The 22,911-nt window shown below is 46.6% G+C and overlaps 1 protein-coding gene across 1 annotated transcript in view; it reads left to right on the forward strand.

Annotated features, from left to right (window-relative positions):
* Positions 1-5,260: 5,260 nt before the first annotated feature.
* LOC144769667 (uncharacterized) overlaps positions 5,261-22,911 on the forward strand; it is a 759,350-nt gene continuing 741,699 nt past the window's right edge. The window contains exon 1 of the mRNA XM_078653842.1: positions 5,261-5,447. Within this exon, the coding sequence (XP_078509968.1) occupies positions 5,261-5,447 (187 nt within the window). The remainder of the gene's footprint in view (positions 5,448-22,911) is intronic.

Consider the following 22,911-nt stretch of genomic DNA (forward strand, 5'->3'; position numbering starts at 1 on the left):
ACCCGCGAAGCGGGTCCGGCTAGGAGTAGTGCTCTGTCGTGGAGATGGCGCTTAGGAAGAAAGGCAATAGCGAGCTCCACTGGCGTCAAGAGTCCAATCCAGCACAACTCTCTCGTATGGAAAGATAATCCAGCGAAGGTAAGCGACCAAAGATCTTTTAGCGTTTGAAGGGGGGGCCCTGTCATTTTGTGGTCACCTTAGGCCAAGACTGGGTTTGACTGAAAGAAAATTGAATAGAAAAATATTTGTAAGAATCATTATATGCGTGGGAAGATAGATCACCTATTGTCTCTCCCTATAGGTATAAACTTACCTCTTTTTGGTGTATTTTCTCTCTTTGTCCAGTACGGTTGAAAGACTATTGAAAAAGGCAAACAGAAGCTCATGGTTAGAGTCATTCTTATTTTCCCATGCGTTTTGCAAAACAAGCATAAGTGAAGAGTGCAGCTTACGGAAGTTTTCCGGTCAGCTTCTCTAATTGCTGGCGTTTCCTGACTGAGGTTTGCAGTGTATTCAATACATGCGATCACTCAAAGGGTACTTCTGCAGGTTTATGAATTACCGACTGGTTAAGAAACAGTTTTTTACTTGAAGTTTCCACTTTGTATTTAGGCATTTCTCATGTTGAATTTTCAATGCAAGCTTACTCTGCCAGTGCACATGGTGCTTTTAGGCGTATCCCGGCTTCATTGTTGCTTGTTTTCCAGTGATGGTTTTCACTTGTGACAATGTTGCCTATCTATCTTTAAAGATAGGAAGACAAACACAGGGCTACTGAGAGGAATATATCCTTAGTTTCAAATGTAATTTTTTAAGTGCTTTGGTCTTGCTGCTCTCTCAAAAGCCATAACTGATTAGATTTTTAATTGCAAACTTCTTTAATCTGTGCTGGTCTGTATTGAAAACTTTATTCTTATCTTTTTTGTTTTTACCAAGAGAATGCATAGATAAACAATGAAAGGGGTAAGATCTGTTTCCACGATTCCCTAGGGATCAGTGTGTCATGTTCAAGGTTGCCAAAATCACCTACCACACTGGGACGTGGGGGGCACCCTCTGCATGATCTCTTAGGTTAGCCTGAGTCCCCATACCTGGATGACTGAAACAGGGAATCGTCCTGAAGTAGGATTGGCAATCATTTTCTGCAGGATGGAAGATAAGCATAGAACAGCTGTATGTCAAGCAGATAATTTGTTCAAAAGACTGTCAAGATCACAAGTGCTCTCTAAATGTTGACACATCATTACCTGCTTCTCCCATAGCAGACCTCACCCATCAATGATAGCATTTATCATAGCCTAATAAGGCTTAAGATACAAAATCAATAACTGATACACTCCAGCACTCCTTATTTCCAACATACAAGACCCATATTCCTTCGCGCAGCTTACCACTCATAACTCTGGCAGATCATCCAAACTTGGATAAAAGATAGAATCGGACATAGTTTTCGTCCACTTCAAAATGTTAAACAAATTCCCATTGGTTGGTAATGCCTACTTGTTACTTCCACATCTCCTACATCTAATACCCTATGGAAAGATATTAAACACAACAAGGTTGCTACCATCCAAGATAACTCTCTTGTGCCTAAATACTTATTGCCAGCTGGGACCATTCTAAAACAACTTTAACACTAAATCTATATCCCACAGAGACTGATATCTCAGTTTTGGACTTCTCGTCAACACAATCCCTTTCATCACTCTACAGATCAAGGGGGCCCTGCCAGCAGACACACCATTAGTCAAATAGTGTCCAGCTGCAACTGCTGAACAGTAGCAATTAACCACCCTGTTAACCAAGCCTTTATCAAATAGATCTGCTAAAACATTATCTATTTCCACCTCATCTGCTTCCATTGGATCCAAGTCCCTTTCCAAGAACCAAAGAAACCATACTCTCCATGCCCCTCTATATGTGTCTTTTTGTTCCAGGGGCCCAGGAATTCATCAGCAAACCTGAAGCTAATTCCAAATGTTTTCTGGCTCCTCCTGGAACCTTGAGATCTTCCAAACTAGAAGGCTGAGTGAACCAGAAAGAACTGCTAGTTCCCTTTTATTCCTCTTAACAATCCCCTCCTGGACTTTATTAAAAAGAGTCTGTCCATTGCCAACTCCAAAACCATGGGGAACCATGCCAAATCTCTTAAAAGTATCTCTCCTTTTCTCAACACTGTCCTTATCTCTTCTCTTATTTTCTTTATTTTCCTCCGTGGTAGCTGCAATTGACTCTTCAATGTATCTACCACCAAACCTATAAGCTACATGGTCTGACCTGGAGTAAATAATTATTTCTCCGCATTAACAATAAAGCAGAGAGATTCTAAATCACCTTTTATCTATGCCAAAAGGTCATTCAACTCTTCCTTGCTCTGATTCATTGTTAATATATCATCCAGAGATATGATGAGTCTTACACCTCTTTCTCTCAAATGACCTACTGCTGCCCTTAACATCTTCATAAAACACCATGAGGCTAAAGAAAGGCCGAATGGTAAACATTCAAACTGATAAAATTGAACTTTCCATTGACCTGCAATAGTCTTTGACTCTCTGTATGAATTGGGATTGTAAAATAAGCCGCCTTGAGATCTAACTTGAGCAACTAATTCCTTTTTTGCAACATATTTCTTAATAGATGGATATCCTCCATCTTGAAATTATTGAAAGTCATAAACTGATTCAACATTCTTACATTTATGACAGGTCTCAACCCTTTATCCTTCTCCACAAAAAGTATTGTACGCACAAAACCTCTCATGTTTTCGTCCACTATCACTGTTGCATTCTATTTCTAACATTTGATTCACCTCTTGTGATACCGCGTCTTCTAATTCCTTGTTAAAACACAACTCTCTTAGCTCTTTTGCCTGGATGGGATCCTTCTCCAGTTCTATAAAATATCCTTTTACTGCAGAAATAACCCATGAGTCATCTGTTAACTTTTACCATTGTTAAAGGAATAATTTCAACCTCCCTCTAACCGCTCCTTGGGTAGAACCAATTCTCATACTCAACTTGATGTTGAGTCTTGGTCCCTAGCTTGAGAAGATCTTTTTCTTGGTGCTCTACCTTTCTGATACTAAAAACTGGTAGGCTGTTGGTAATAACTGTTTCTGTGATAGGTAGCAAGTTGTGCTACGGAATAACAGGACTTGTAAAACCCTTTGCTGGGAGGTTGCCCTCTCCTCCCAGCCCTCCCATAAAAACTGTTCCCAGAGACCATTCTTCTCATTGATGACTGTGCTGTTCAGACTTGTGAAGGTCTGGACTTACTTCACAAATTTCTTTACCATCCCCTCTCTGAACAGGAGCCCTGTTGCCTTGTCCGAGGTCTCTTTGATACTGAAATCAGCTAATTTGGGGTTATCCTCATCACTCATGAGGATGGTCTTTTGCCTCTCAGCCAGCAGTCACACATTGGCATTGCCAATGAAACAAATTGCCCTTTTGCACCAGTCGCGCAGAAGATCTATATTAACAACTGCTCTCTTCATATACGTTTCTTCAACCTCAAAAAGAATTCTCACCAATGGACCAAGGATGTCCAGAACCTTATCTTAGCCAGATTTCAATGACTTTTCCAGACCTTTCTAACGTAAATACGTTATCTTTTTGGGTTCAATATTGGGGGTCACAATCTTGGCTCGTATCGTTCGGCTCCTATGGAATTGACCAAGGGAGTACCTCAGGGCTCTCGCTTGAGCCCAACATTATTTAACATCTATGTTACTCCCCTGGCCAATCTCCGAAGGACATATGGGTTTATTCCTATATCATATGCCGACGATACGCAGCTCCTTTTTTCATTCAACAAATTTACGGTTGCAGTACAGTAGCATTCTCCAATGGGATGAGGGCCAAATCACAATAGATGGTAAATCATTTCTTACAATGCAACGTAGAAAAAACAGAGGTAATGCTATTTGGAGAGGCACCCCTTTTATGGACTCCTGACTGGTGGCCATCTGATTTGGGCTCCTATCCTGCTCCCAAGCTTATAGTTAAAACTCTGGGCAACCGCTTAGACCAAGCACTCAGCCTGAAGGAGCATGTCACCCAAAGAGCTGACTCCTATTTCCATGTAATAGGCCTATTCCATCGAGTCTTCCCGTTACTTCCTGATTCTACCCATAAAACTCTAGTCCAGGCTTTGGTACTAAGCCACCTGGACTATTGTAACGGTGTGCTGATCTCGGTCAATGCTACCTTACTCAGCAGACTACAGGTAGTCCAAAACACAGCTGCACGGCTGATCCTGAATGCTCCATCCAGGACTCCCTCCCACCCCCTCCTTGTAAAGCTCCATTGGTTTCCCATCCGCCAACGGATTAAGTTTAAAACCTGTTGCCTTATCCATAAGGCACTCCAGAACATGGGCCCTTCCAATCTTTCTGAGACATTTCTACCCTGTGCACCTTCACGATCTCTCCGTTCCAGTGGTAAACATCTTCTGGAAGAACCTTGTATAAGAAAGGCTAGATTAGGAGGAAAGCTCTTTCCTATCTTGGCCCGCGCCTTTGGAATGAGCTCCCCCTCTCTCTCAGACAGTGTTCAGAACATCTGATATTCAGGAAACTGCTTAAAACCTTCTTGTTCGGTATCTGTTAAACTTGCAGGGAACACCTGCCTCTCTTCACAGTATGCTTAAGCGCAGAGATACGCCTTCAGGGGTCGATTCTAGCGCAATACAAACAAACAAATAACTAATAAAAAGAAAATACACAGTCGTCCCCAAGGGGAGACCAAACCATATACTAAAATAATGGTATGGGAACCACGGCTCGAGTCATGACAATAGTCAGAGGACGTAGAAGTGCCAGGGACCCAAGGAACGCCCCAAGGTGAGTATCTAGGAGCCCCACAGAGGTCGTGTGCAGTGTAGGAACACAACCGCATTATCCGTACAAATCCACGTGTAAGTCGCGGTTGCAATTTTAAAGAAAGAGGACCCTTCCCAGTGGTGCCTGCAGAAAATCCATGAAGACAAGAGTTTGGAGAACCGCTCCCCCCCACCTGTGGATACCTTAGGAACCAGCATACCTGTACCAGGGAAGCCAGGTGTTGGGTGTGAAATGGCGTCTGAAACCGTCGTCAAAATCAATGGGAGACTTCAGAAAGATGCCGCTGCTGGAGAGGGTGAAAGTATCCGATGGAACCCTAAGGTGGATACAAGTTGTGAAGAACCTGCAAACAGACAGGACAGAGTCTTTGCCACTTTGGAGTGACCCGGAACCACAGAAGACGAATACTCACCCATGTCAGGTGCTGCAGGAGTACTGATGGTGACCTTGAAACTGCAGCTGTGTGGACCAGATGATGCCGTGGCAGACCAGGAGCTATACACAAGCTGTCCCACATTGGATGTTGAGAGTTGGGGCGTGGGTGTCCGGTGGGAGCACCAACAAACCTTGGGAACTGCAACAAACGTGGAAGTTGAAGAAGGTGCAGTGTCAGGACCAGCAAGGTCCAGGAGACTCACCACAAGCAGGAGAGTCAGCACAGGACCCATGCAATCAGGGAAGCCCAAAAGAATACAAAGGTGACCCTCAAGACGACCCACAGGCCGAAGGCACTGGAGTCGCAGAGGTCCATGAGCAGCTCACCAAAGATGTAGGGCCACGTTGCAAGTGATGCAGTATGAATGAAGATCTTAGTCACTGGAGATGCTGGAGGGTAATGCTACTTGGAGCCTGAAGATCGTGGTGGATTGTAGCTAAAGAGGCTTTGCAACTGCAAGGCCACACTATGCACAGTGGTTCAGTTCCTGAGACTCCGATGAGGGATATTGGCCTCAAACTTGGTGAGAGGACAGGGCAGGCCTCAAGGGATGTAGGGAACCACCACCTGTGTTGCTGAGCCTTTCAGAGTCAGTGGGAGCCCAGGATTAGCAGACCAGTCAGCTTAGTTGCGGTGCCTGAAGATGCAGGGTACGTGACTCCTTGACTTCAAGGGAGATTCCATCAGGTGTCTTGGATGCTCACAGGCCTTGGAAGGTTTCCTGTAAGGAGCACAGGCACTGACGTTGCAGCAGATAAGCATGGTGAAGAGATCAGGAGCATCAGGAGTCTTTCCAGGGGCGGCCTTGATGCCCAGAGCGAAGTCCAGCGAAATCCTGAGTTCCCAGAAGTTGATTGGTGTCTGAATTGAATCGTGTCCCATGACAAATATAGGGACCTACCCTCAGGTAAGCCCTAAGTACTCTTAGAAAAGGGTTGGGACGATTCAGGGGTCCCTCCCTAAGGAGGAGCTGGACAAGGGGGAGGATACTCCCCTGTCCTTTGTCCGGTTTTGCACCATACCGGGAGCCAATGGCTCCCTGACAGGGTTTGAACTGGACTATGCATGGAGGGCACCAAATGTGCCCTGCACGCAGACTATGTGGTGCTGGCAAGTGCTCCTACCCTGTCCCAATACACGAATCCCTGTCTGGGAGGTGGTCCCTGAGACAGGATGCCTATTGTTCTGCCTTTCCCTGCTCAAGCTTGACTCAGCAGCAGGAGGGCAGAATTGTGTCTCTGGTCAGCAGCAACAATGTTGTGCTGTCCGGGTCTAGAAGACTGATACTGGGAGCACTGAGGGCCTAACGGAGGGCCTTTACAGTGCTTGGAATCATACCTCCCACACCGTTTAGGGTGTGGGGATATGATTCCAACATGTTTGATACCAAACATCTCATGTTTCATTACAGCCAGTTTCGGGATGGTCATCGCTTAATGACTTGGTGCCTCTCTATGTGTTAAATGGCTGAATCACTTACATCCTGGAAGAGAGTACTCCGAAGGCTGTTGAGGTGTCCCACTCATGCAGAGGCACCCTCACACTTAGAACCAAGCACCCTGCTTTCAGGATTGAAAAGACCTGCTGTAGGGGTGACTTATAGGGTTTAAATGCCGTGACCCTAGAAATAGGGAAACCTATATATTTTGTAAGTGGTGCTAGCACCAGCTTATACAGGCTGCAATGGCAGGCCTGTAGTGATAGTTTGAATGGTCTCTGATAGGTGGCATAATGGCATAATACATGCTTCATCCTAAAGGGGACCTCCGGGATACATATGCCTTAGGTACCTTCATACCATACACTAGGGACTTATAAGGGTACCCCAGTATCCAATCTTGGGGTGTACCTAATGAATTACCCTAACAATTTAGGGGACGAAGCAGAGAGACTGGGGTCCTGGTTAGCATAGAAGCAGATCATACTATCCTACAGTAAACAACTCACTTCTTGCATAACTTCAGAGGGAACCTTCCAATTCAATAGGTTGCCCTTTGGATTATGCTCAGTTGCCAGTCATTTACAGTACCTTATCGCAACAATTTTGACTTGCCTTAGTAATATGGTGTTTTTTCAGGATGATATTTGAGTTTTTGGTTGCAATGAAGTTGAACACAACAGAATCCTTACTGAGCTATTGAAAAGAATTGAAGATGCTGGAATTAATTTGAGGAAGGAAAAATTTGTTTGTGGGGTGCAAGAGGTTGATTATCTTGGATATCATATTGCCAGTGATAGAATTAAGTCCAAACAGAACCTAGTGAGTGCAATAGTAAATGTGCAGATACCTTGTGACAGGGATCAATTGAGATCCTTTATGGGGCTTATCGATTACTACTCGAAATTTGAGCGATATTTTGTAGCAAAAACAGAACCATTAAGAGAGTTGTTATGAAGGGAGAGGATGTTTGAATGGAACTTAGCACAGCAGCAAGCATTCACAAAGATTAAGGGGGCTATAGCCCAAGTGTTGGTACTAGCACCTTTCTACATGGAATGCAAAATGATGGTTACAGTGGTTATTGGTGCTGTTTTGGCTCAAACACATGGGCAGGTAGATAAAACTGTGGCGTTTGCCTCATGTTCATTGACTGACACCGAAAGAAGGTACTCAGTCATAGGGTATGAGGAAGTGGTGGCTGGATAGGCTACCCAATACTTTTGAGTGTTATTATGGCAAAGAACATTCACTTTAAGAACTGATCACAAATCCTTGATTAAAGTATTGGGGCTTTATGGTATGAAAAACTGTTCTGGGAGATTGGTCCGCTTGGCAGTGAGATTGCAAGATTCAACATGTACCAGGTTGACAAAATGCTGTGGTGGATTGCCTCTCAAGGCAACCTGATGATAGTGTTAAAAACTTTGAATTGGAATGCGAGGAGGTGGTTGCAAAGTTGGATGATGTCACTGAAGGCTTAGCTGATGCCATTTCCAAGGTGGCGTGGGTGATAGGCATGAAGAATGGTGAAACACAAAAGGGTGTAATGCAGCGTATTTTAGGTGATGATGGAAGAGAAAGTATGATTCCAGTGTGTTTGAGGCCTTTTTTTCAGGTAGAAGATGAGTTGTCTGTTAAGGGTGATTGGATTATTTTGAGGGGAGAACGTTTTATACCACCCATATCAGTTTGGTAATAAAGCTGGTACACGAGGGACACCCAGGCCAAACACTCACCATCAGGAGGGTTAAAGAAAAATTTTGGTGGCTGCTCATGGACAAACAAAGAAAAGAGTGGGTGGAAAAATGTCATAGCTGCAAGGAGCCTGAAAAGTGGTTGCAGGTAGGTGTTGGTAGTTCATGAAAATCAAGATGTGTGGGAGGCAGAAAATGTTTGGGGAAAAAAGTTGTATGGACTTTATTTGACCTTTTAACTGTTTTCCGGAATATGAGAGGTATGCTGCAGTGTTGGTGGATGCAAAGTCTAGATGGGTGGAAGTTGTGTTCATGAGATCTATTAACACTGAGGCAACCATCAATGTTTTGAGTGAGGTGTTTCAAAGGGATGGATTTCCTACTGTGAACCTTAATGACAATGGCAAACAGTTAAGTTCTGTTGAGAACGAGAATTGTTTTGCTAGATTGGGGATAATGCATGCCTGCCCCCTTATAATCCACAAGACAATGGTTTGTATGAAAGAATAAACAAGAAAGACAAAGGTACATGCAACTTGCTTGCACCAATGGTGTTTAAGTACAGAAGGCAGTGAAGGAAATGTTATGGTCTTACCACACAGTCATACATAGTGGACCTGGCAAAAGTGTCTTTGAAATGATAAAGGGTAGACGAGCGGGTACCAAGATGGTCCCATCTTGGATGCTAGAGAAAAGCAGGAAACAAGACTCAGGAGTTAAGACAGAAAGTGTACAGAAAAGGTTCATTCACACTGGGGACTGGGTCAAAGTAAACCCAGGAAGGTCAAAAAAGATTTATCCAAACTCAGAGGTCTCTATAAAGTGAGTGAAGATGGTGGTAACTGAGTTAGACTCGACATCGGCCAGACATGGAATTTGAGAAGAGTGGCTCTCTATCATAAAGAAACCAAAGAAGAACATGGGAAGGAAACTTCAAGGTTGCCCAGTGTAGGGTTGGGTAATGCAGTTTGGTATGAGAAATGCAATGACAAGGAACATGAAAAGATGTTAAAGAAAGCGATAAATGGTGTGAGAGACCTAGGAAATGTCCAGATTATTTAGCAGAGTATGTATGACAGTGAAGCACTGCTATGGGTAATTTATATTAGAAACAGAGAAAATATGGATATAGAGGTTATTGTTTAGCTGCAAAATGATTTTAAGGGATGTAACGACCTTTGTAACAACCTTTGTTTTGCATATAGGGTCCTTCACACTAAACATTGATGTTCTTCATTTCTGTAACCTGTTATTTATGGTCTAAAATACTTTGCTTTTTACAGGAAATGTCTCTCATTGTGCCCTTTCCCTATTCACATTATGTTTCCCCCATCGTTTGTATCCCTACCTTCACATATTAGCATCATTGTTATTTTATCTATTTTATCATCATTGTTATCTTCTTTTGCTGTTATTGAAGGAGATGTGTCATATTCGGGTTTATCTTGCCCTGGCCAGAATAGGACCTTTGTGAGCCCCCTACATTCAGTGATGTCACGCTGTGTTCTGGTGTGGCCCGGGTTCGTTGGTCAGTTGGTGATAGTTGGCTGTGCCAGACTGGGGATGGTTAAATTCTCCTGACTTCTGTGAATAAACGACTCTACATTTCCACTTACTTGAGTGCGATTCCTATTACTACAAGAACCTATCCAGTGGCATCTCCTGCAGGCAGTTCTTCCAGGCTGTTATTCTTGTATATGGAAAGGATGATGCTGAGCAGGACTAAAAGTAACATATGTGGATTGACACTCATGAAGTGTAAACAGGGGTGCAATCCCTACCAAGTATCTAAATCAAGGAATTTGCAAATCCTGGATGACAATCAATCAGGCGAAGGAAAATATTTACACTGGCATCTTTTTGCACAGAGGCTGAATCATTATCAAACTTTATTATAAGAAACTGTGTCAAGGGATGATACACATGACCATATTATCCAGAAACGGGGTCCACATTTGTGCAGAATGTAAGTGTATTGGAGAGCTTCCGGCGGTGGAAGATTGTGTGTGTGTGGTTACCACTTTGAGTAATTTTGAACTGATGGCAGAGTGGTAAATTACCACTGACACTAGTGGCTTTGGTTTGGTGCAGTCTAAAGTGGAGAATGGAAATTATATTAATATGGCATTTGTATCTCTACACATGGCTACTTCATCATATAACAAAAGTGTCTGGCTGTGAGTTGGGCCTACAGAAATTTTTAAACATTTGTATTGGACACATGCTATGATAGGACAGACTACAAGTCACGTCTGTGGTTTTTCATCATCAAGGTAGAATCTATTCTAGAATATGCAGGTGGGTTTCAAGAGCTAACACTCAATGTACATTTTGTTCCATTGTGAGATTGCGTCTCAGATTCAAAGTCACAGTTGCCAAAGTAGCATATAGGATACTACTGAGTATGAATCAAATTGTATGAATGTCTGGAGGCTGAAGTGATGGGGAGAATGGCCGGAAGTAAAATTAGAGGCAATAGGCTTGCTGTACTATTCCCATTCACAAACCAGGCATGCACAGTTTGCACTTATTTGTCAATGGGAATATATTTTGCAATGTGACCTATGCACTGATACGTCCCACTGCAAACTGTCAGTTCACACAGTGTCATAAATCTACTTGCTTAATGAATATTATCTCGAATTATGAAAACACAATTTGTGACTTCTTGTGTTTGGCTGTAAGTTTAGGGGTGGAGACCTTGGCAGGGACACCATACCACAGTATCACCAGTTGCTTTTCAAATAGATTGTTTTTAAAAAGTGTGTCCTATTTTGAAAATGGTACTCTGGACTACTGTCTGCTTTCCCTGAGGCCATCTGACTTGATTCCCAAAAGGATAGCTGTCAGCGGGAGCATCTTCCCCTTTGTGAATCAATTACCACACAGACTCAGAAGTTGGTATCTAATCAATAGTTTGCAACAATCAATCAATCAGGGGTTTGCTAAGCGTGACTACTCAACCTGAAGGGTCTCAAGGCGCTGCGGGTAAGGGAGCAGGATCCATTCCAACAAGGAGGGGGGTCTGGCGAAGAGCCAAGTTTTGTCGTTTCTTGCGAAGATGGGGCGCGATATTGTCTGTCTGAGGTGGAATGGCAGGACGTTCCAGGCTTTAGCCGTGAGGAAGGAGAAGGAGCGGCCTCCTGATCTAGTGTTTCTGGTGTGGAGGACCACAGCATAGGAGAGCTGGGCTGATCGTAGGGTCCTTTGGGGTGCATGGAATTTGAGTTGGTTGTTCAGGTATGCTGGTCCGGTGCCTTGGAGGGCCTTGTGTGGGGGGATGAGTATCTTGAAGGTGATTCTCGCCTCAACCGGGACCCAGTGGAGTGTGCGCAGGTGCTGGGAGACGTGGCAGTGTTTTGGCAGGTTGAGGATAAGTCTTGCAGTGGCGTTCTCGATGTTCTGTAGCTTGAAGATGAGGTTTTTGTTTATTCTAGCATAGAGTGTGTTGCCGAGTCATGTCTGCTGATGACCAGGGCATGAGTGACGGTCTTTCTGTCTTTGAGGGGGATCCCTTTGTAAGGTGTTACGTAAGAGGCAGAGGGTGTGGAAGAAGGAAGACAAGACAGAGCTGATCTGGCGGTCCATTTTGAGCTCGGAGTTCAGGATGATTCCCAGGTTGTGTGCGTAGTCTGTGGGGGCTGGCGGGTTCCCAAGGGCGGGGGACAGCAGGTGTCGCTCCAGGAGTCGGAGTTTGGGCCCATGATGAGTACTTCTGTTTTGTTGCTGTTTAGTTCTAGGCAGCTGTTTTTCATTCAGTTGGCGACGGCTTCCATGCCTTCTCGAAAGTTGTGTCTGGCGGTTTGGGGTTTTTTGGATAGGGAAAGGATAAATTGGATGTAGTCTGCGTATGACACAATGTTAAGTCCGTAGGCTCTGACAATTGGTGCGAGTGGAGTCATGTAGACATTGAAGAGCGTGGGCTGAGGGAGGAGCCCTGGGGGACTCCACAGGTGGTAGGTGTAGGGTCCGAGAGGAAAGGGGAGAGGCTGACCTGCTGCGTTCTTCCTGAGAGGAAGGAGCAGATCCATTTGAGGGCCTTGTCCTGGATCCCTGCGTCGAGGCGTCGGCGTATTAGGGTGCGGTGAGAGACTGTGTCGAACACCACTGAGAGGTCGAGGAGGATGAGGGCTACTGTTTCTCCATTGTCCAGTAGGGTGTGGATGTTAACTGTTTCGGCGAGGAGAGCGGTTTCCGTACTGTGATTTTTTCTGAAGCTGGATTTGGAGGACTCAAGGATGTTGTGCTCTTCGATGAATGTGCAGAGTTGGCTGTTGATGGGTTTCTCAATGACGTTTGCTGGGAATGGGAGCAGGGAGATGGGTCTGTAGTTTTTGAGGTCTGTGGGGTCCGACAAGGGTTTCTTCAGGAGGGGGTTGACATCGCCATGTTTCCAGTCGTCGGGGAACAAGGCGGTCGCCAGGGAGCAGTTAATGGTGGGGCGGAGCATGGGTGCGATGGTGTTGGCTGCTCTGTTGATGATGTGGTGGGGGCAGGAGTCCGTTGGGGCCATTGAGTGGATTGACTTCATTGTCTTCAGTGTGTCTTCGGTGGTGAGGGCTGTCCAGTTGTCAATCACTGGTTTCCGGGTGTCGGGGTGGTTGGTGAGGGTTCAGTGTGTTGGTTGTCTTCATTGAAGTTGTCGTAGATGCTCATGAATTTGTGGTGGAAGAAGGTGCTGAGTTTGTCGCAGAGGTCTTGTGAGTGAGGGATGTCTGTAGACTCGCTGGTGGGTTGGGTGAACTCCTTGATGATGTTGAAGAGTTCCTTGCTGTTTTGTGCGTGGGTGGAGACTCTGTCTTCAATCGCTTTTTTCCTTGTTTCTCTGATGAGTTGGTGGTGGGCGTAGATGGCGTCTCTGAAGTTGTTGTCGGCTTCTGTGAATTTGGTTTTGCTCAAGGCCTTTTCGAGGCAGCGGCAAGTGCGTCTGGACTCCCGAAGTTCAGTGGGGAACCATCTGGCTTTGTTGGCACAGGTATTGTTGTTTTTCTTGAGGGGGGCTATGGTGTTGGCGCTGTCCGAGATCCATCTATGCAGGGTTTGGGCTGCGGTGTTGGGGTCATTGTTTTTCACAATGGTTGGAGTGGAGTTGTTGAGTGAAGAGGTGAGCTGGTCGTCTGCGATTTTGGTGTAATTTCTTTATGGGAGCAGGAGCTGGTGTCCGTGAATGGTGGGTGTTCTGAAGGTGAAGTGGACGCAACGATGGTCGGTCCATGGGAGTTCAGTGGTGTGGCTGAAAGTGAAGGGTTTCCTGAAGTGAAGATGGGGTCGAGGGTGTGTCCTGCTGAGTGAGTTGGCTCAGTCACGATCTGGCGAAGTCCAATGTTGTGGAGGTTGTCTAGGAGGGATGCGGTGTTGGAGTCCAGTTGGTTGTCGAGGTGTACGTTGAGGTCTCCCAGCAGGGTGTAGTTGGTGGATGCGATGGCCTGCGGGAAGATGATGTCTGTGATGGAGTTGGCAAAGGGTCTGCAGGGCCCAGGGGGTCGTAGATGAGGGTTCCTCTGAGGGTGGCGGTGGGGCTGGCCAGTATCTTGAAGTGAAGGTATTCCATCAGGTCTGTGAGCTCAGCGGGGAGTGTGCTCAGGCGGAGGGTGGATTTGTGTACAATGGCGATTCCTCCTCCTGGGCGGGTGGGGCGGTCCCTAATGGAGATCTTGTAACCTTGGGGGATGCCGATGGCGATATCCGTTCCGAGGTGGTGTTGGTCCAAGTTTCGGTGAAGAAGGCTACACCTGGGGTAGTGGTGTCGAGGAAGTCCCAGATTTCGGTGGCATGTTTGTGGAGGGATTGGACGTTGAGGAGGATGCATTGCAGGGTCTTCGGTTCGGTTGTGTTCTTGTGGGTGGGTTGAGCTGGATCCGTGTTCTTGGCGGTGTTGAAGGTGTGCTTGGTCCGTGGGTGTCGGCTAGTGATGCCAGCTTGCAGTTGCTGTTGCATACAGGGTTGAGTGCGTGGAGTGCTGCTGGGTCATAGCGTTGGCGTGGCGGAGTTTCAGGGTCCCTGGGGCTGGTTGCGGTCAGGTCGCAAACAGGCGCAAACGGGCTTGCCTTCGGAGCGCCAGTAGCCACCATTAAGTAGGGGTCATGGAGGGCTGGACAGCTGGGTGGGGAACTGGATCGGGCTGGTCGCACTGGGGGGAAGTGCAGTGGGGGCAGCAGCGGCAGGAAAAGCGGGTGCAAAGGAAGCCAAAAGAGCGAGAAACAGAGAGGAAAAGTGAAATACAGAGAACAAGTGAAAAAAGGAATAAAGGGTGAAACGGAGCAGAAGGCAGAGAAAAAGAGGAGAAAAGAGTGAAGAGTTAAGAGGCTGAAGGGTAAAAACAGTGCAGAAATCAGAGAAAAGCAAAAAGAATAGAGGGTGAAATGGAGCAGAAAGTGGAGGAAAAGTGAAAGAAGAGCCGGAAGGGTGATGAAGCTAGAAGATGACAGGGAGCAGAAGGAGAGGCTGAAGGGGGCAGAAGGCAGGCAAAGAGGACTTCGAACACCAGCACTGCGGGAGTGCAGGGGCTCATAGAGGGCCTCTCTTAATGGTGGAGCTGCGAGGGTGGGTGAGCCGTTTCACTGACAGTGAGTCAGTGGTCTTGCAACCACAACTGAAGCCACAAACCATTGATAAATCCCTTTCTGGACCACAAATAAATGGGGAAACCACATTCCCAACCCCTCTTTGAATTCTGAAAGCATTGCAAAAGCCTTCTTACTAATGGGAAATAATTTTTTCACTTGCAACAGCATCTTTTGTACGTTGTGGAAAAAACCCCTTGAGATGTGAAAGCTCAGATTTTGTGAATGGAAAAGAACTTTGTACCTCAGGCCCTACATTGTCTCCAAAGAGTCCAAATACGTCAATTAAGGATGGTTTCCATATAATGAGAGAAAATATTGATGTTGCTGATCAAGTAGGATGAGAGCGATGATGATGTCACCTCTTGGTTCCATAGGATCTCGGATCTTGCAAGGGTTCTCTCTGGAGAGCTGGGGACATCTGAGACCCTGAGGTGGTGCCTCAGGGAATGGCTAGTGGTAAAAGGTAACACGATAGTAATGTCTTTAAGATCAAACCATAGTAGGCGTTCTATTATGAATGCACAATGCATTTTAAAAGATGTGTAGGTAGATGTGACGGTTTGTAGGCACATTTATTATTTAAATGCATAAAGATCCCATCTGCATCGTCTTAAGGCTTTTATGTGTAAGCTTAGAGTCCCCAAACTACAGGTAAATTATGTAAATGATCTCTTGGCAGATATTACACTTAAGGAAATAGAGGAAGTGGTGCTGTCCTTAGCTGTGGAGAAGATGGAATTCCAGTCGAATTATATAAAAAAAATCCTGTGGTACTGAATTCTGAATTGGTAGTATTGGCCAACTATATTTTGCGGGGGAGAGGTACCACCCTCCTTTAAAATGGTGGCAGTGGTCAGTTTTTGAAAGAAATTAAAGACAAGGAGGATTTGAATTCTTATAGACCAATAAGTCTCTTAAACACTTACTACAAGATTATAGCCAAATTGTTAGCCAACAGAATGATTAAGTGCATAGGGTCAGTCATACACGAGATCAATGTGGATTGCTTCTAGGGAGACAGCTATCTTTCAACACCACTTTTTTAATTGAGGTCTTAGATTATTTTAGCCACAATAAAATTCCAGCCCAGATTATGCTGCTAGATGCAGAGAAGGCTTTCAGTTTGGTTTCTTGGAAGAGTCTTTTCTGCATTTTGGCCATATTTGGTTTCCCTTCTAGATTAATCAGCTTGATCTTGGATTTTAATTGAGGGCCTCAGCATAATAATGATTAATTCCAGTTGTATTGGCACGCACAATGTATACAGAGGAACAAGACAAGGTTGTCTGTCACAATACTTTTTGTTCTTTTTATAGAACCATTAGCAATTGCTATTTGTTCAAGCAGCAACTTAACCTCTCCAATGCGGGGGATGGCAAATATAAAGCTCACTGAAGAAGGACAATTATCCTAAAACACATGTCTAGAGATACACAGCACTGGCTGCACCAACAAGGGTGAAAAACTAAAGCCTGACACCGAATTAAGTGTTATCATGCACTGCATTTACTATGATGCCTCGAGTGCTGGGATGTGAGGCAGTGTGCGCCCACTCTCCACCTTCTCACAGACACTACCTGTACTAGAACAAATATTGTTATGTTTTGTGGGATTCTGCTAAAATAGCTAGGTGAAACCTTGATCATGTTCATTTCTGCTGAATCATCATTTTGCTGAGACATAAAAATACTAATTTGTCACTGTGATATGGTCTACAATTGCTATATGAGCAAGAGTTTAATTTTCATTAGTACATTGCACTATTTTTTTTTTAAAACTTAGGGGCATATTCTCAAGAACGTGTGATAATCTTCACAAATTTTGCCTAACGCAACTTTGCATATTGCAGTCTATTGCGGGAAAACAACGCAGTGTTAACGTAGTATTCTCAACCCGGCGGCACCATGCGAGGGTCCCACGATAACGCATCAAATGACCGAGCTGAAATCAACACGACGGCACAAAAATGCGAAACACGAATGCGAAAAAAGTTGCGATGAGGCCAATCACAATACAAAAATCAGCGATAACCAGCAAAAGGCCTGTAATTCCCATGCGTCATATAGGAAAATGCACTATGAAAGCAGGAGAAAAACACACAAAAAAAATAATAAACTGCGTAGCAACACAGATGCACCCAGACAGAGTGCCCAGGTAAACACAACACCCCACAAGCCCCACAGACCACCAGCAAGGAACCTCTAGGTCAGGCAAGGCCAAGGGGAAGAGGATGAGGAAGACACAGTTCAGTCCGCCTGACAACCAAATCGCCATCACAGAGGTGGCAGAACACCAACAACAACTGTCCGTCACCCCCACCCTGTCATTGGCAACACAGACGGAAAAATGGCATTCCATCGTGAACGCAGTCGGAGTGTCGAGGAGTCCAAGAGGGGCTGGCATGATGTGAAAAGCCAAACAAAGCAGAAACCCCTTGCCAACAGGAAGCCAGAAACGGCGAATGGAGGTGGGAATCCTATGCCACAGGAGGAGCTGGAGCAAATGGAGGCCACAGTCATCAGTGTGGAGACGGTGCAAAGAGTCGGGAGTCCGGACACTGCTCGACATGAGCTGACACAACATCAACAGGGTGAGTCACGAACAGGGACTGGGGGATGGGGGTTGACGGGCACCCTGGAACACATGTACAATGACGTGTAGCACACCGAGCACCCACACTGGCCCTGGGTCATGTCACAAATCCCTGTGGCACACTGCAGCACACAGAAAACTGGAAAGTAGGCCCCCGTCCACCATATGCCCAAAGTGGTCCCACCCCACACATCACCAATTCCATAATACACACATGCACCTGTGCGAAACACAGCCAAGACTCGTATCTGTGAGCCACACTGACAATGCAAGTAACACTACATGACGAGCAGCATGGCTCGAGTACAATTACCATGACATTGTGCACACCACGAGAATCAGGTGGCTGAGAGTGGACTACATCCGTAAAGGATCAGGTCACACTCTGACACATCCACGTGCACAAACAACCAGTGACGTCAACAATACATCTGAAGACAAACCATGCACAAGAGTTCAAAAACCGTCCAAGAGCTAACCCTGGGGGTAGTACTACGTTACGCTTGTGGAGCGTGTGTAGTTTGCGCTACTATGCACTACACAAATTGCACGTAGCACAGTGCAAAAACGCGCAGCGGGCTTTTTTTACTTGCTCGCAGTCCTCAAAGGCAAGTTGGCGACCGCGAGTGAGCAAAATCAACATCCCGGCAAGACTTTTTCCTCGTTCGCGATCAGCAACATCAAGTTGCCGATCGTGAGCGTGGAAAATAAATCTCCCAGCGAGATTCACAACGCGGGAAGGTCAGGTTTCTCATTGTGAGTGGTTGCTTATGCTCGCGACCGCTCGTGATGAGAAACTACCAGTCTCGTTGAGAAAGCTGCGCTCGAGTGAAAATCTACGAGAGCAGCAAAAAACGACCACTTGCACTGTGCAAGATGCCATTTGCAGTGATTGCACAGTGTGGACAAGCATCCGGCACTGTGCAATCAGTGCGAACAGCATTTTCCCTACCGCATTATGCACTTTGCGTAGCTACGCGTAGCGCTACTACGCAAACTACGCCCAGGGTTACCAAGAGCACAAATGACCCAAGTCGCCAACAGCACAGCACCTTAAAAGCACAAAAGTCAAAGGCACCCCGTCTCCAAGGGATAAGGGGCAGCAAAATCACAGCTGCAGGGGCGACTCTCCCACAATGCAGCACACACACATAACAACGACAGCACATCCACATGGACGACAATGTGGTGCACAGTGCAAAGCTTACACTGCAGAACAGAGGACACAACTGGGTCCGCTTGTGCGTTGAAAATGGCCATTCACATCTGACATAGCAGGAAACTGTGAGATGACAGTGTACATGTACAACCTCACCTACATCATGTAGTCAAAATGTCCACTGTTCGGCATCAAATAGTCCGCTCCTCCCAAACAGTCACAATGTACATTGTAATGTAGTCTGTATGTAAACCTGAACGATGCATCAATATACATGCCAACACAATGTCAATAAGCATCTCCCTTTTAAGCGTGGGCGGAAAATCCGTTCCGCTCGTGGATTTTGTGGATTTTGGGCAGTTTCGCGATCCGCGAATCTCGTGAAATTGCCAAAAAATTTGCGAATCCGCAAGTGGGCGGATTTTGGGCAGTTGAGCACAAACCGGTGGCGTCTTCTTGGAGAAATATGAAGGGCAGGGTTCATTCCGGCACGATTCTCCTGTCACAAAAATTAAACCTCAACAGGAAGCACTTACAGATATAAATAAAGCGGGTGCCCGAGTTGAAGCTCAAATTCAGTAACGCATTCATCAGCCCAAAAACAATCGTGAGCTTTGTCGAGGCAGGGCAGGTGTGCTTTCTCCCCATATCTATCGTCGAAAATTAGCTGTGATGCTGGATAGAGACCTTTGCATCCTTCACTTTCAAGAGCGCAATGCCCGTGCAGTTCCTGTGTCCAGGAGCTTCTTTCTCCTCGTCTGCTGCTCTGATCGGTCTCTGACCTTTTATACGCACAAGAGGCATGTGAACTCGCATAGAAGCCCACCCGTTTGGCCCCGCACACACACTAGCTGTGTGCACCGTCTTCCCGCCATTTACCCACTATGATGGACAGCTCACTCCAGGGACCCCTGCGCCCTTCGGCACAATGGCATAGTAACACACACATGGTCACTGGAGACAACTCTTCCGGCACTTTCAGCATATGTAGTGTAGGAAAAGCACTATACATTTACCCAACAAGGTAGCACTTACTGATTAGCCAGTAGAAGTACAGAAAGTACTTCTACTGGCTAATCAGTAAGTGCTATTTGTGCAAAACTGCAAATCCGCGAGTTTGTGAATTTTTCCGCGAACTCGTGGATTTTTTAGCGATTTTGCTCGAATTCACGGACCGCGAATTCGCAAACTTCGCCCATGCTTACTTACTCCCTTTTGCATTGCAGAGGGACAAACAACATCTCCAGCAGAGCAGACCACACCAGACAACTCTACACTGATGCTGAAGAGGACTACCACACTTCCAACACTGACTCCCTACAACAGTTCAAGGACATCTTAGGCAAGCGACCTCCAGGAGCAGGGCAACCCAGCTGCATCCAGGATATACCCCACTCCCTGCACAGACAACACAGCTGGATGCACCCACCACCACGTATGGCTTCAGCCCAGCGAAGCACACATCTCATTTAGAGCCAGGTGTCAGACTGTTAGAAGTGGGTGGCTGAACAGGTGCAGGTGGGGTTCCACCTCATGGAAACCGAACTAGATCACATATGTGAGTGTCAAAGTCCCATCAGGGATCACCTACACTCCCCAACGGAGACCCACACATTCGACAGAGACACATGCCTGTGCACATTTCCAGTACTGAACCACACCCAGAGCCACAGGATAATCATCCACACCCTCTCGCTGGACAGGTGTACGCCTGCCCAGTTTACTCCTCTTACGTATTGAATGGGTGACAACAAAGCAACATGTGCAAGGTCTTACCCGCTGCCTGGGGTGACATGGCTGTTCCCGCTGTACATGTCACAAAGTAATGTTATAGGGCACGGGCCCTAATGCATACATCATGAGCACACAGACACACACAGATAGTTCGTGGAACTGGCTACGGTCCGTGCGCTCGACACCTTTATTGCCAGGGTCACATGTACAGTGACGCATGTGCTGGATGTGTGTGGGGTGAATGTAAGCCAGCCCTCATGGAGTCGTTGGTGCTAGCAACAACGTGAACAGTGATCACAATGAAAGCGGTAACAGAAAACACCAGCATAACAGAAACAACTGTGAGCATCATGGTGGTAGCTGGAAAAAGTACAGTGTGCACTCAATATGCAACCAGAATGGTCCATGATGAGTTGTGGTGCACTGAGTCAGTGGTACCTGACAATCTGAACACGGTATCAAGCTGATGATGGCACCTACGACAGGTGTGAGCCACTCTGATAGCCTGGCAGTAACACACCTCCGACTCTGGCACCTGTTGTGTGAAGTTGATCCTGGCGGTGGTGGCATGTGCATCCTGCTGTGATGTGACATCCGGGCTTGATTTGATGTGTGAGCCCTGGTGGACCGCAGTTGAGGCCGGAGCCTGCGGTTGGACTGGTGTACGCCTGCCCAGTTTACTCCTCTTACGTATTGAATGGGGGACAACAAAGCGACATGTACAAGGTCTTACCCGCTGCCTGGGGTGACATGGCTGTTCCCGCTGTACATGTCACAAAGTAATGTTATAGGGTACGGGCCCTAATGCATACATCATGAGCACACAGACACACACAGATAGTTCGTGGAACTGGCTACGGTCCGTGCGCTCGACACCTTTATTGCCAGGGTCACATGTACAGTGACGCATGTGCTGGATGTGTGTGGGGTGAGTATAAGCCAGCCCTCATGGAGTCGTTGGTGCTAGCAACAACGTGAACAGTGATCACAATTAAAGCGGTAACAGAAAACACCAGCATAACAGAAACAACTGTGAGCATCATGGTGGTAGCCGGAAAAAGTACAGTGTGCACTCAATATGCAACCAGAATGGTCCATGATGAGTTGTGGTGCACTGAGTCAGTGGTACCTGACAATCTGAGCATGGTATCAAGCTGAAGATGGCACCTACGACAGGTGTGAGCCACTCTGATAGCCTGGCAGTAACACACCTCCGAATCTGGCACCTGTTGTGTGAAGTTGGTCCTGGCGGTGGTGGCATGTGCATCCTGCTGTGATGTGACATCCGGGCTTGATTTGATGTGTGAGCCCTGGTGGACCGCAGTTGAGGCCGGAGCCTGCGGTTGGTGCAGGGCCACAGACACATGGCATTGATGGCCCCCAGGACATCGACTCAGAGGCCATCCAATAGTCAGTCAGACAGGGTCCATGACTTGAGCTGCACACAGTTAGTGGCCCCGCATGCACCGTGGCAGACACAGGCACACCGCCACGGGACGGTGACTTGCGGTGCAATGAGATAGGGCAACGAGAGCTGAGGGGGACCTTGTTGATGTTGATGGTGAATGTTGCGGAGTGTCATGGGGGACAGTGAAAGGTTTCCTCCAGGGCATGATGCAGAGGGCAGAAGCTGGCCAGAATCGGCAAATGGAGGAGTGGAATGCTACAGCCTTGATTCTGCCACAAATGCAGCATCACTAAGATGATGATGAGGACAACCCCCAGTCCATAAACTCAGTCGCCACCAGAGTTCATCCAGAAAGTGTCCTTGGATGTCGGGGAACAGACTTAGTGGCACCCGGAGCTGAAATGGGATGCAGTCTGTGATTAGGCCAGTACAATGAGATCAAAGCAGCCATAAATAAATCAAAACTGAGTCCCCAATGTGTGACCTACTCAACCGGAGTGTAGGCCCGAGGCAGCAGTCAGCAGGGTCCCACAGCCACGTGTTGTTGGCTCTCGGAGCACAGAGTTAGTGACACCAGAGCAGTGGTTGGCAGTGTTCGATAACCTCTGTAACGATGATCCATTTTTTTCATCCAGACCCTCCTCTTACACCTCTCCTTGCGTGCAATGATATGAACCCCGCCAAGCAGAAATCAAGACTCAGTTCCAAATGTGTGACCTACTCGACAGCCGTGTAGGCTGCGGCCAGTAGTCAGCAAGGGACCACAGACAGGTGTCGTGTGGATGCTATGCACAGAGTTGGTGTCACCACATCAAAGGGAGTACAGTGTTATGAACTCTGCATTGATATGTGTACTTGGCCATTGTATAATCAAGACTTAGTTCCAAATGTGTGACCTACTTGACCGTAGTGTGGGCCGGAGGCAGCGGTAGAGTATGTCAGCAAGAAAGGAGTACAGCAGGCCTGTGTCGCGCAGCCCGTGATGGTCTGAGGAGGCTGCCAAGGTCGTGGGCCTCTGGCTTGGTGCATATGCCG

The sequence above is a fragment of the Lissotriton helveticus genome, chromosome 7 (genome assembly GCF_964261635.1).
Source record: "Lissotriton helveticus chromosome 7, aLisHel1.1, whole genome shotgun sequence".
Classification (NCBI taxonomy): Eukaryota; Metazoa; Chordata; class Amphibia; order Caudata; family Salamandridae; genus Lissotriton; species Lissotriton helveticus.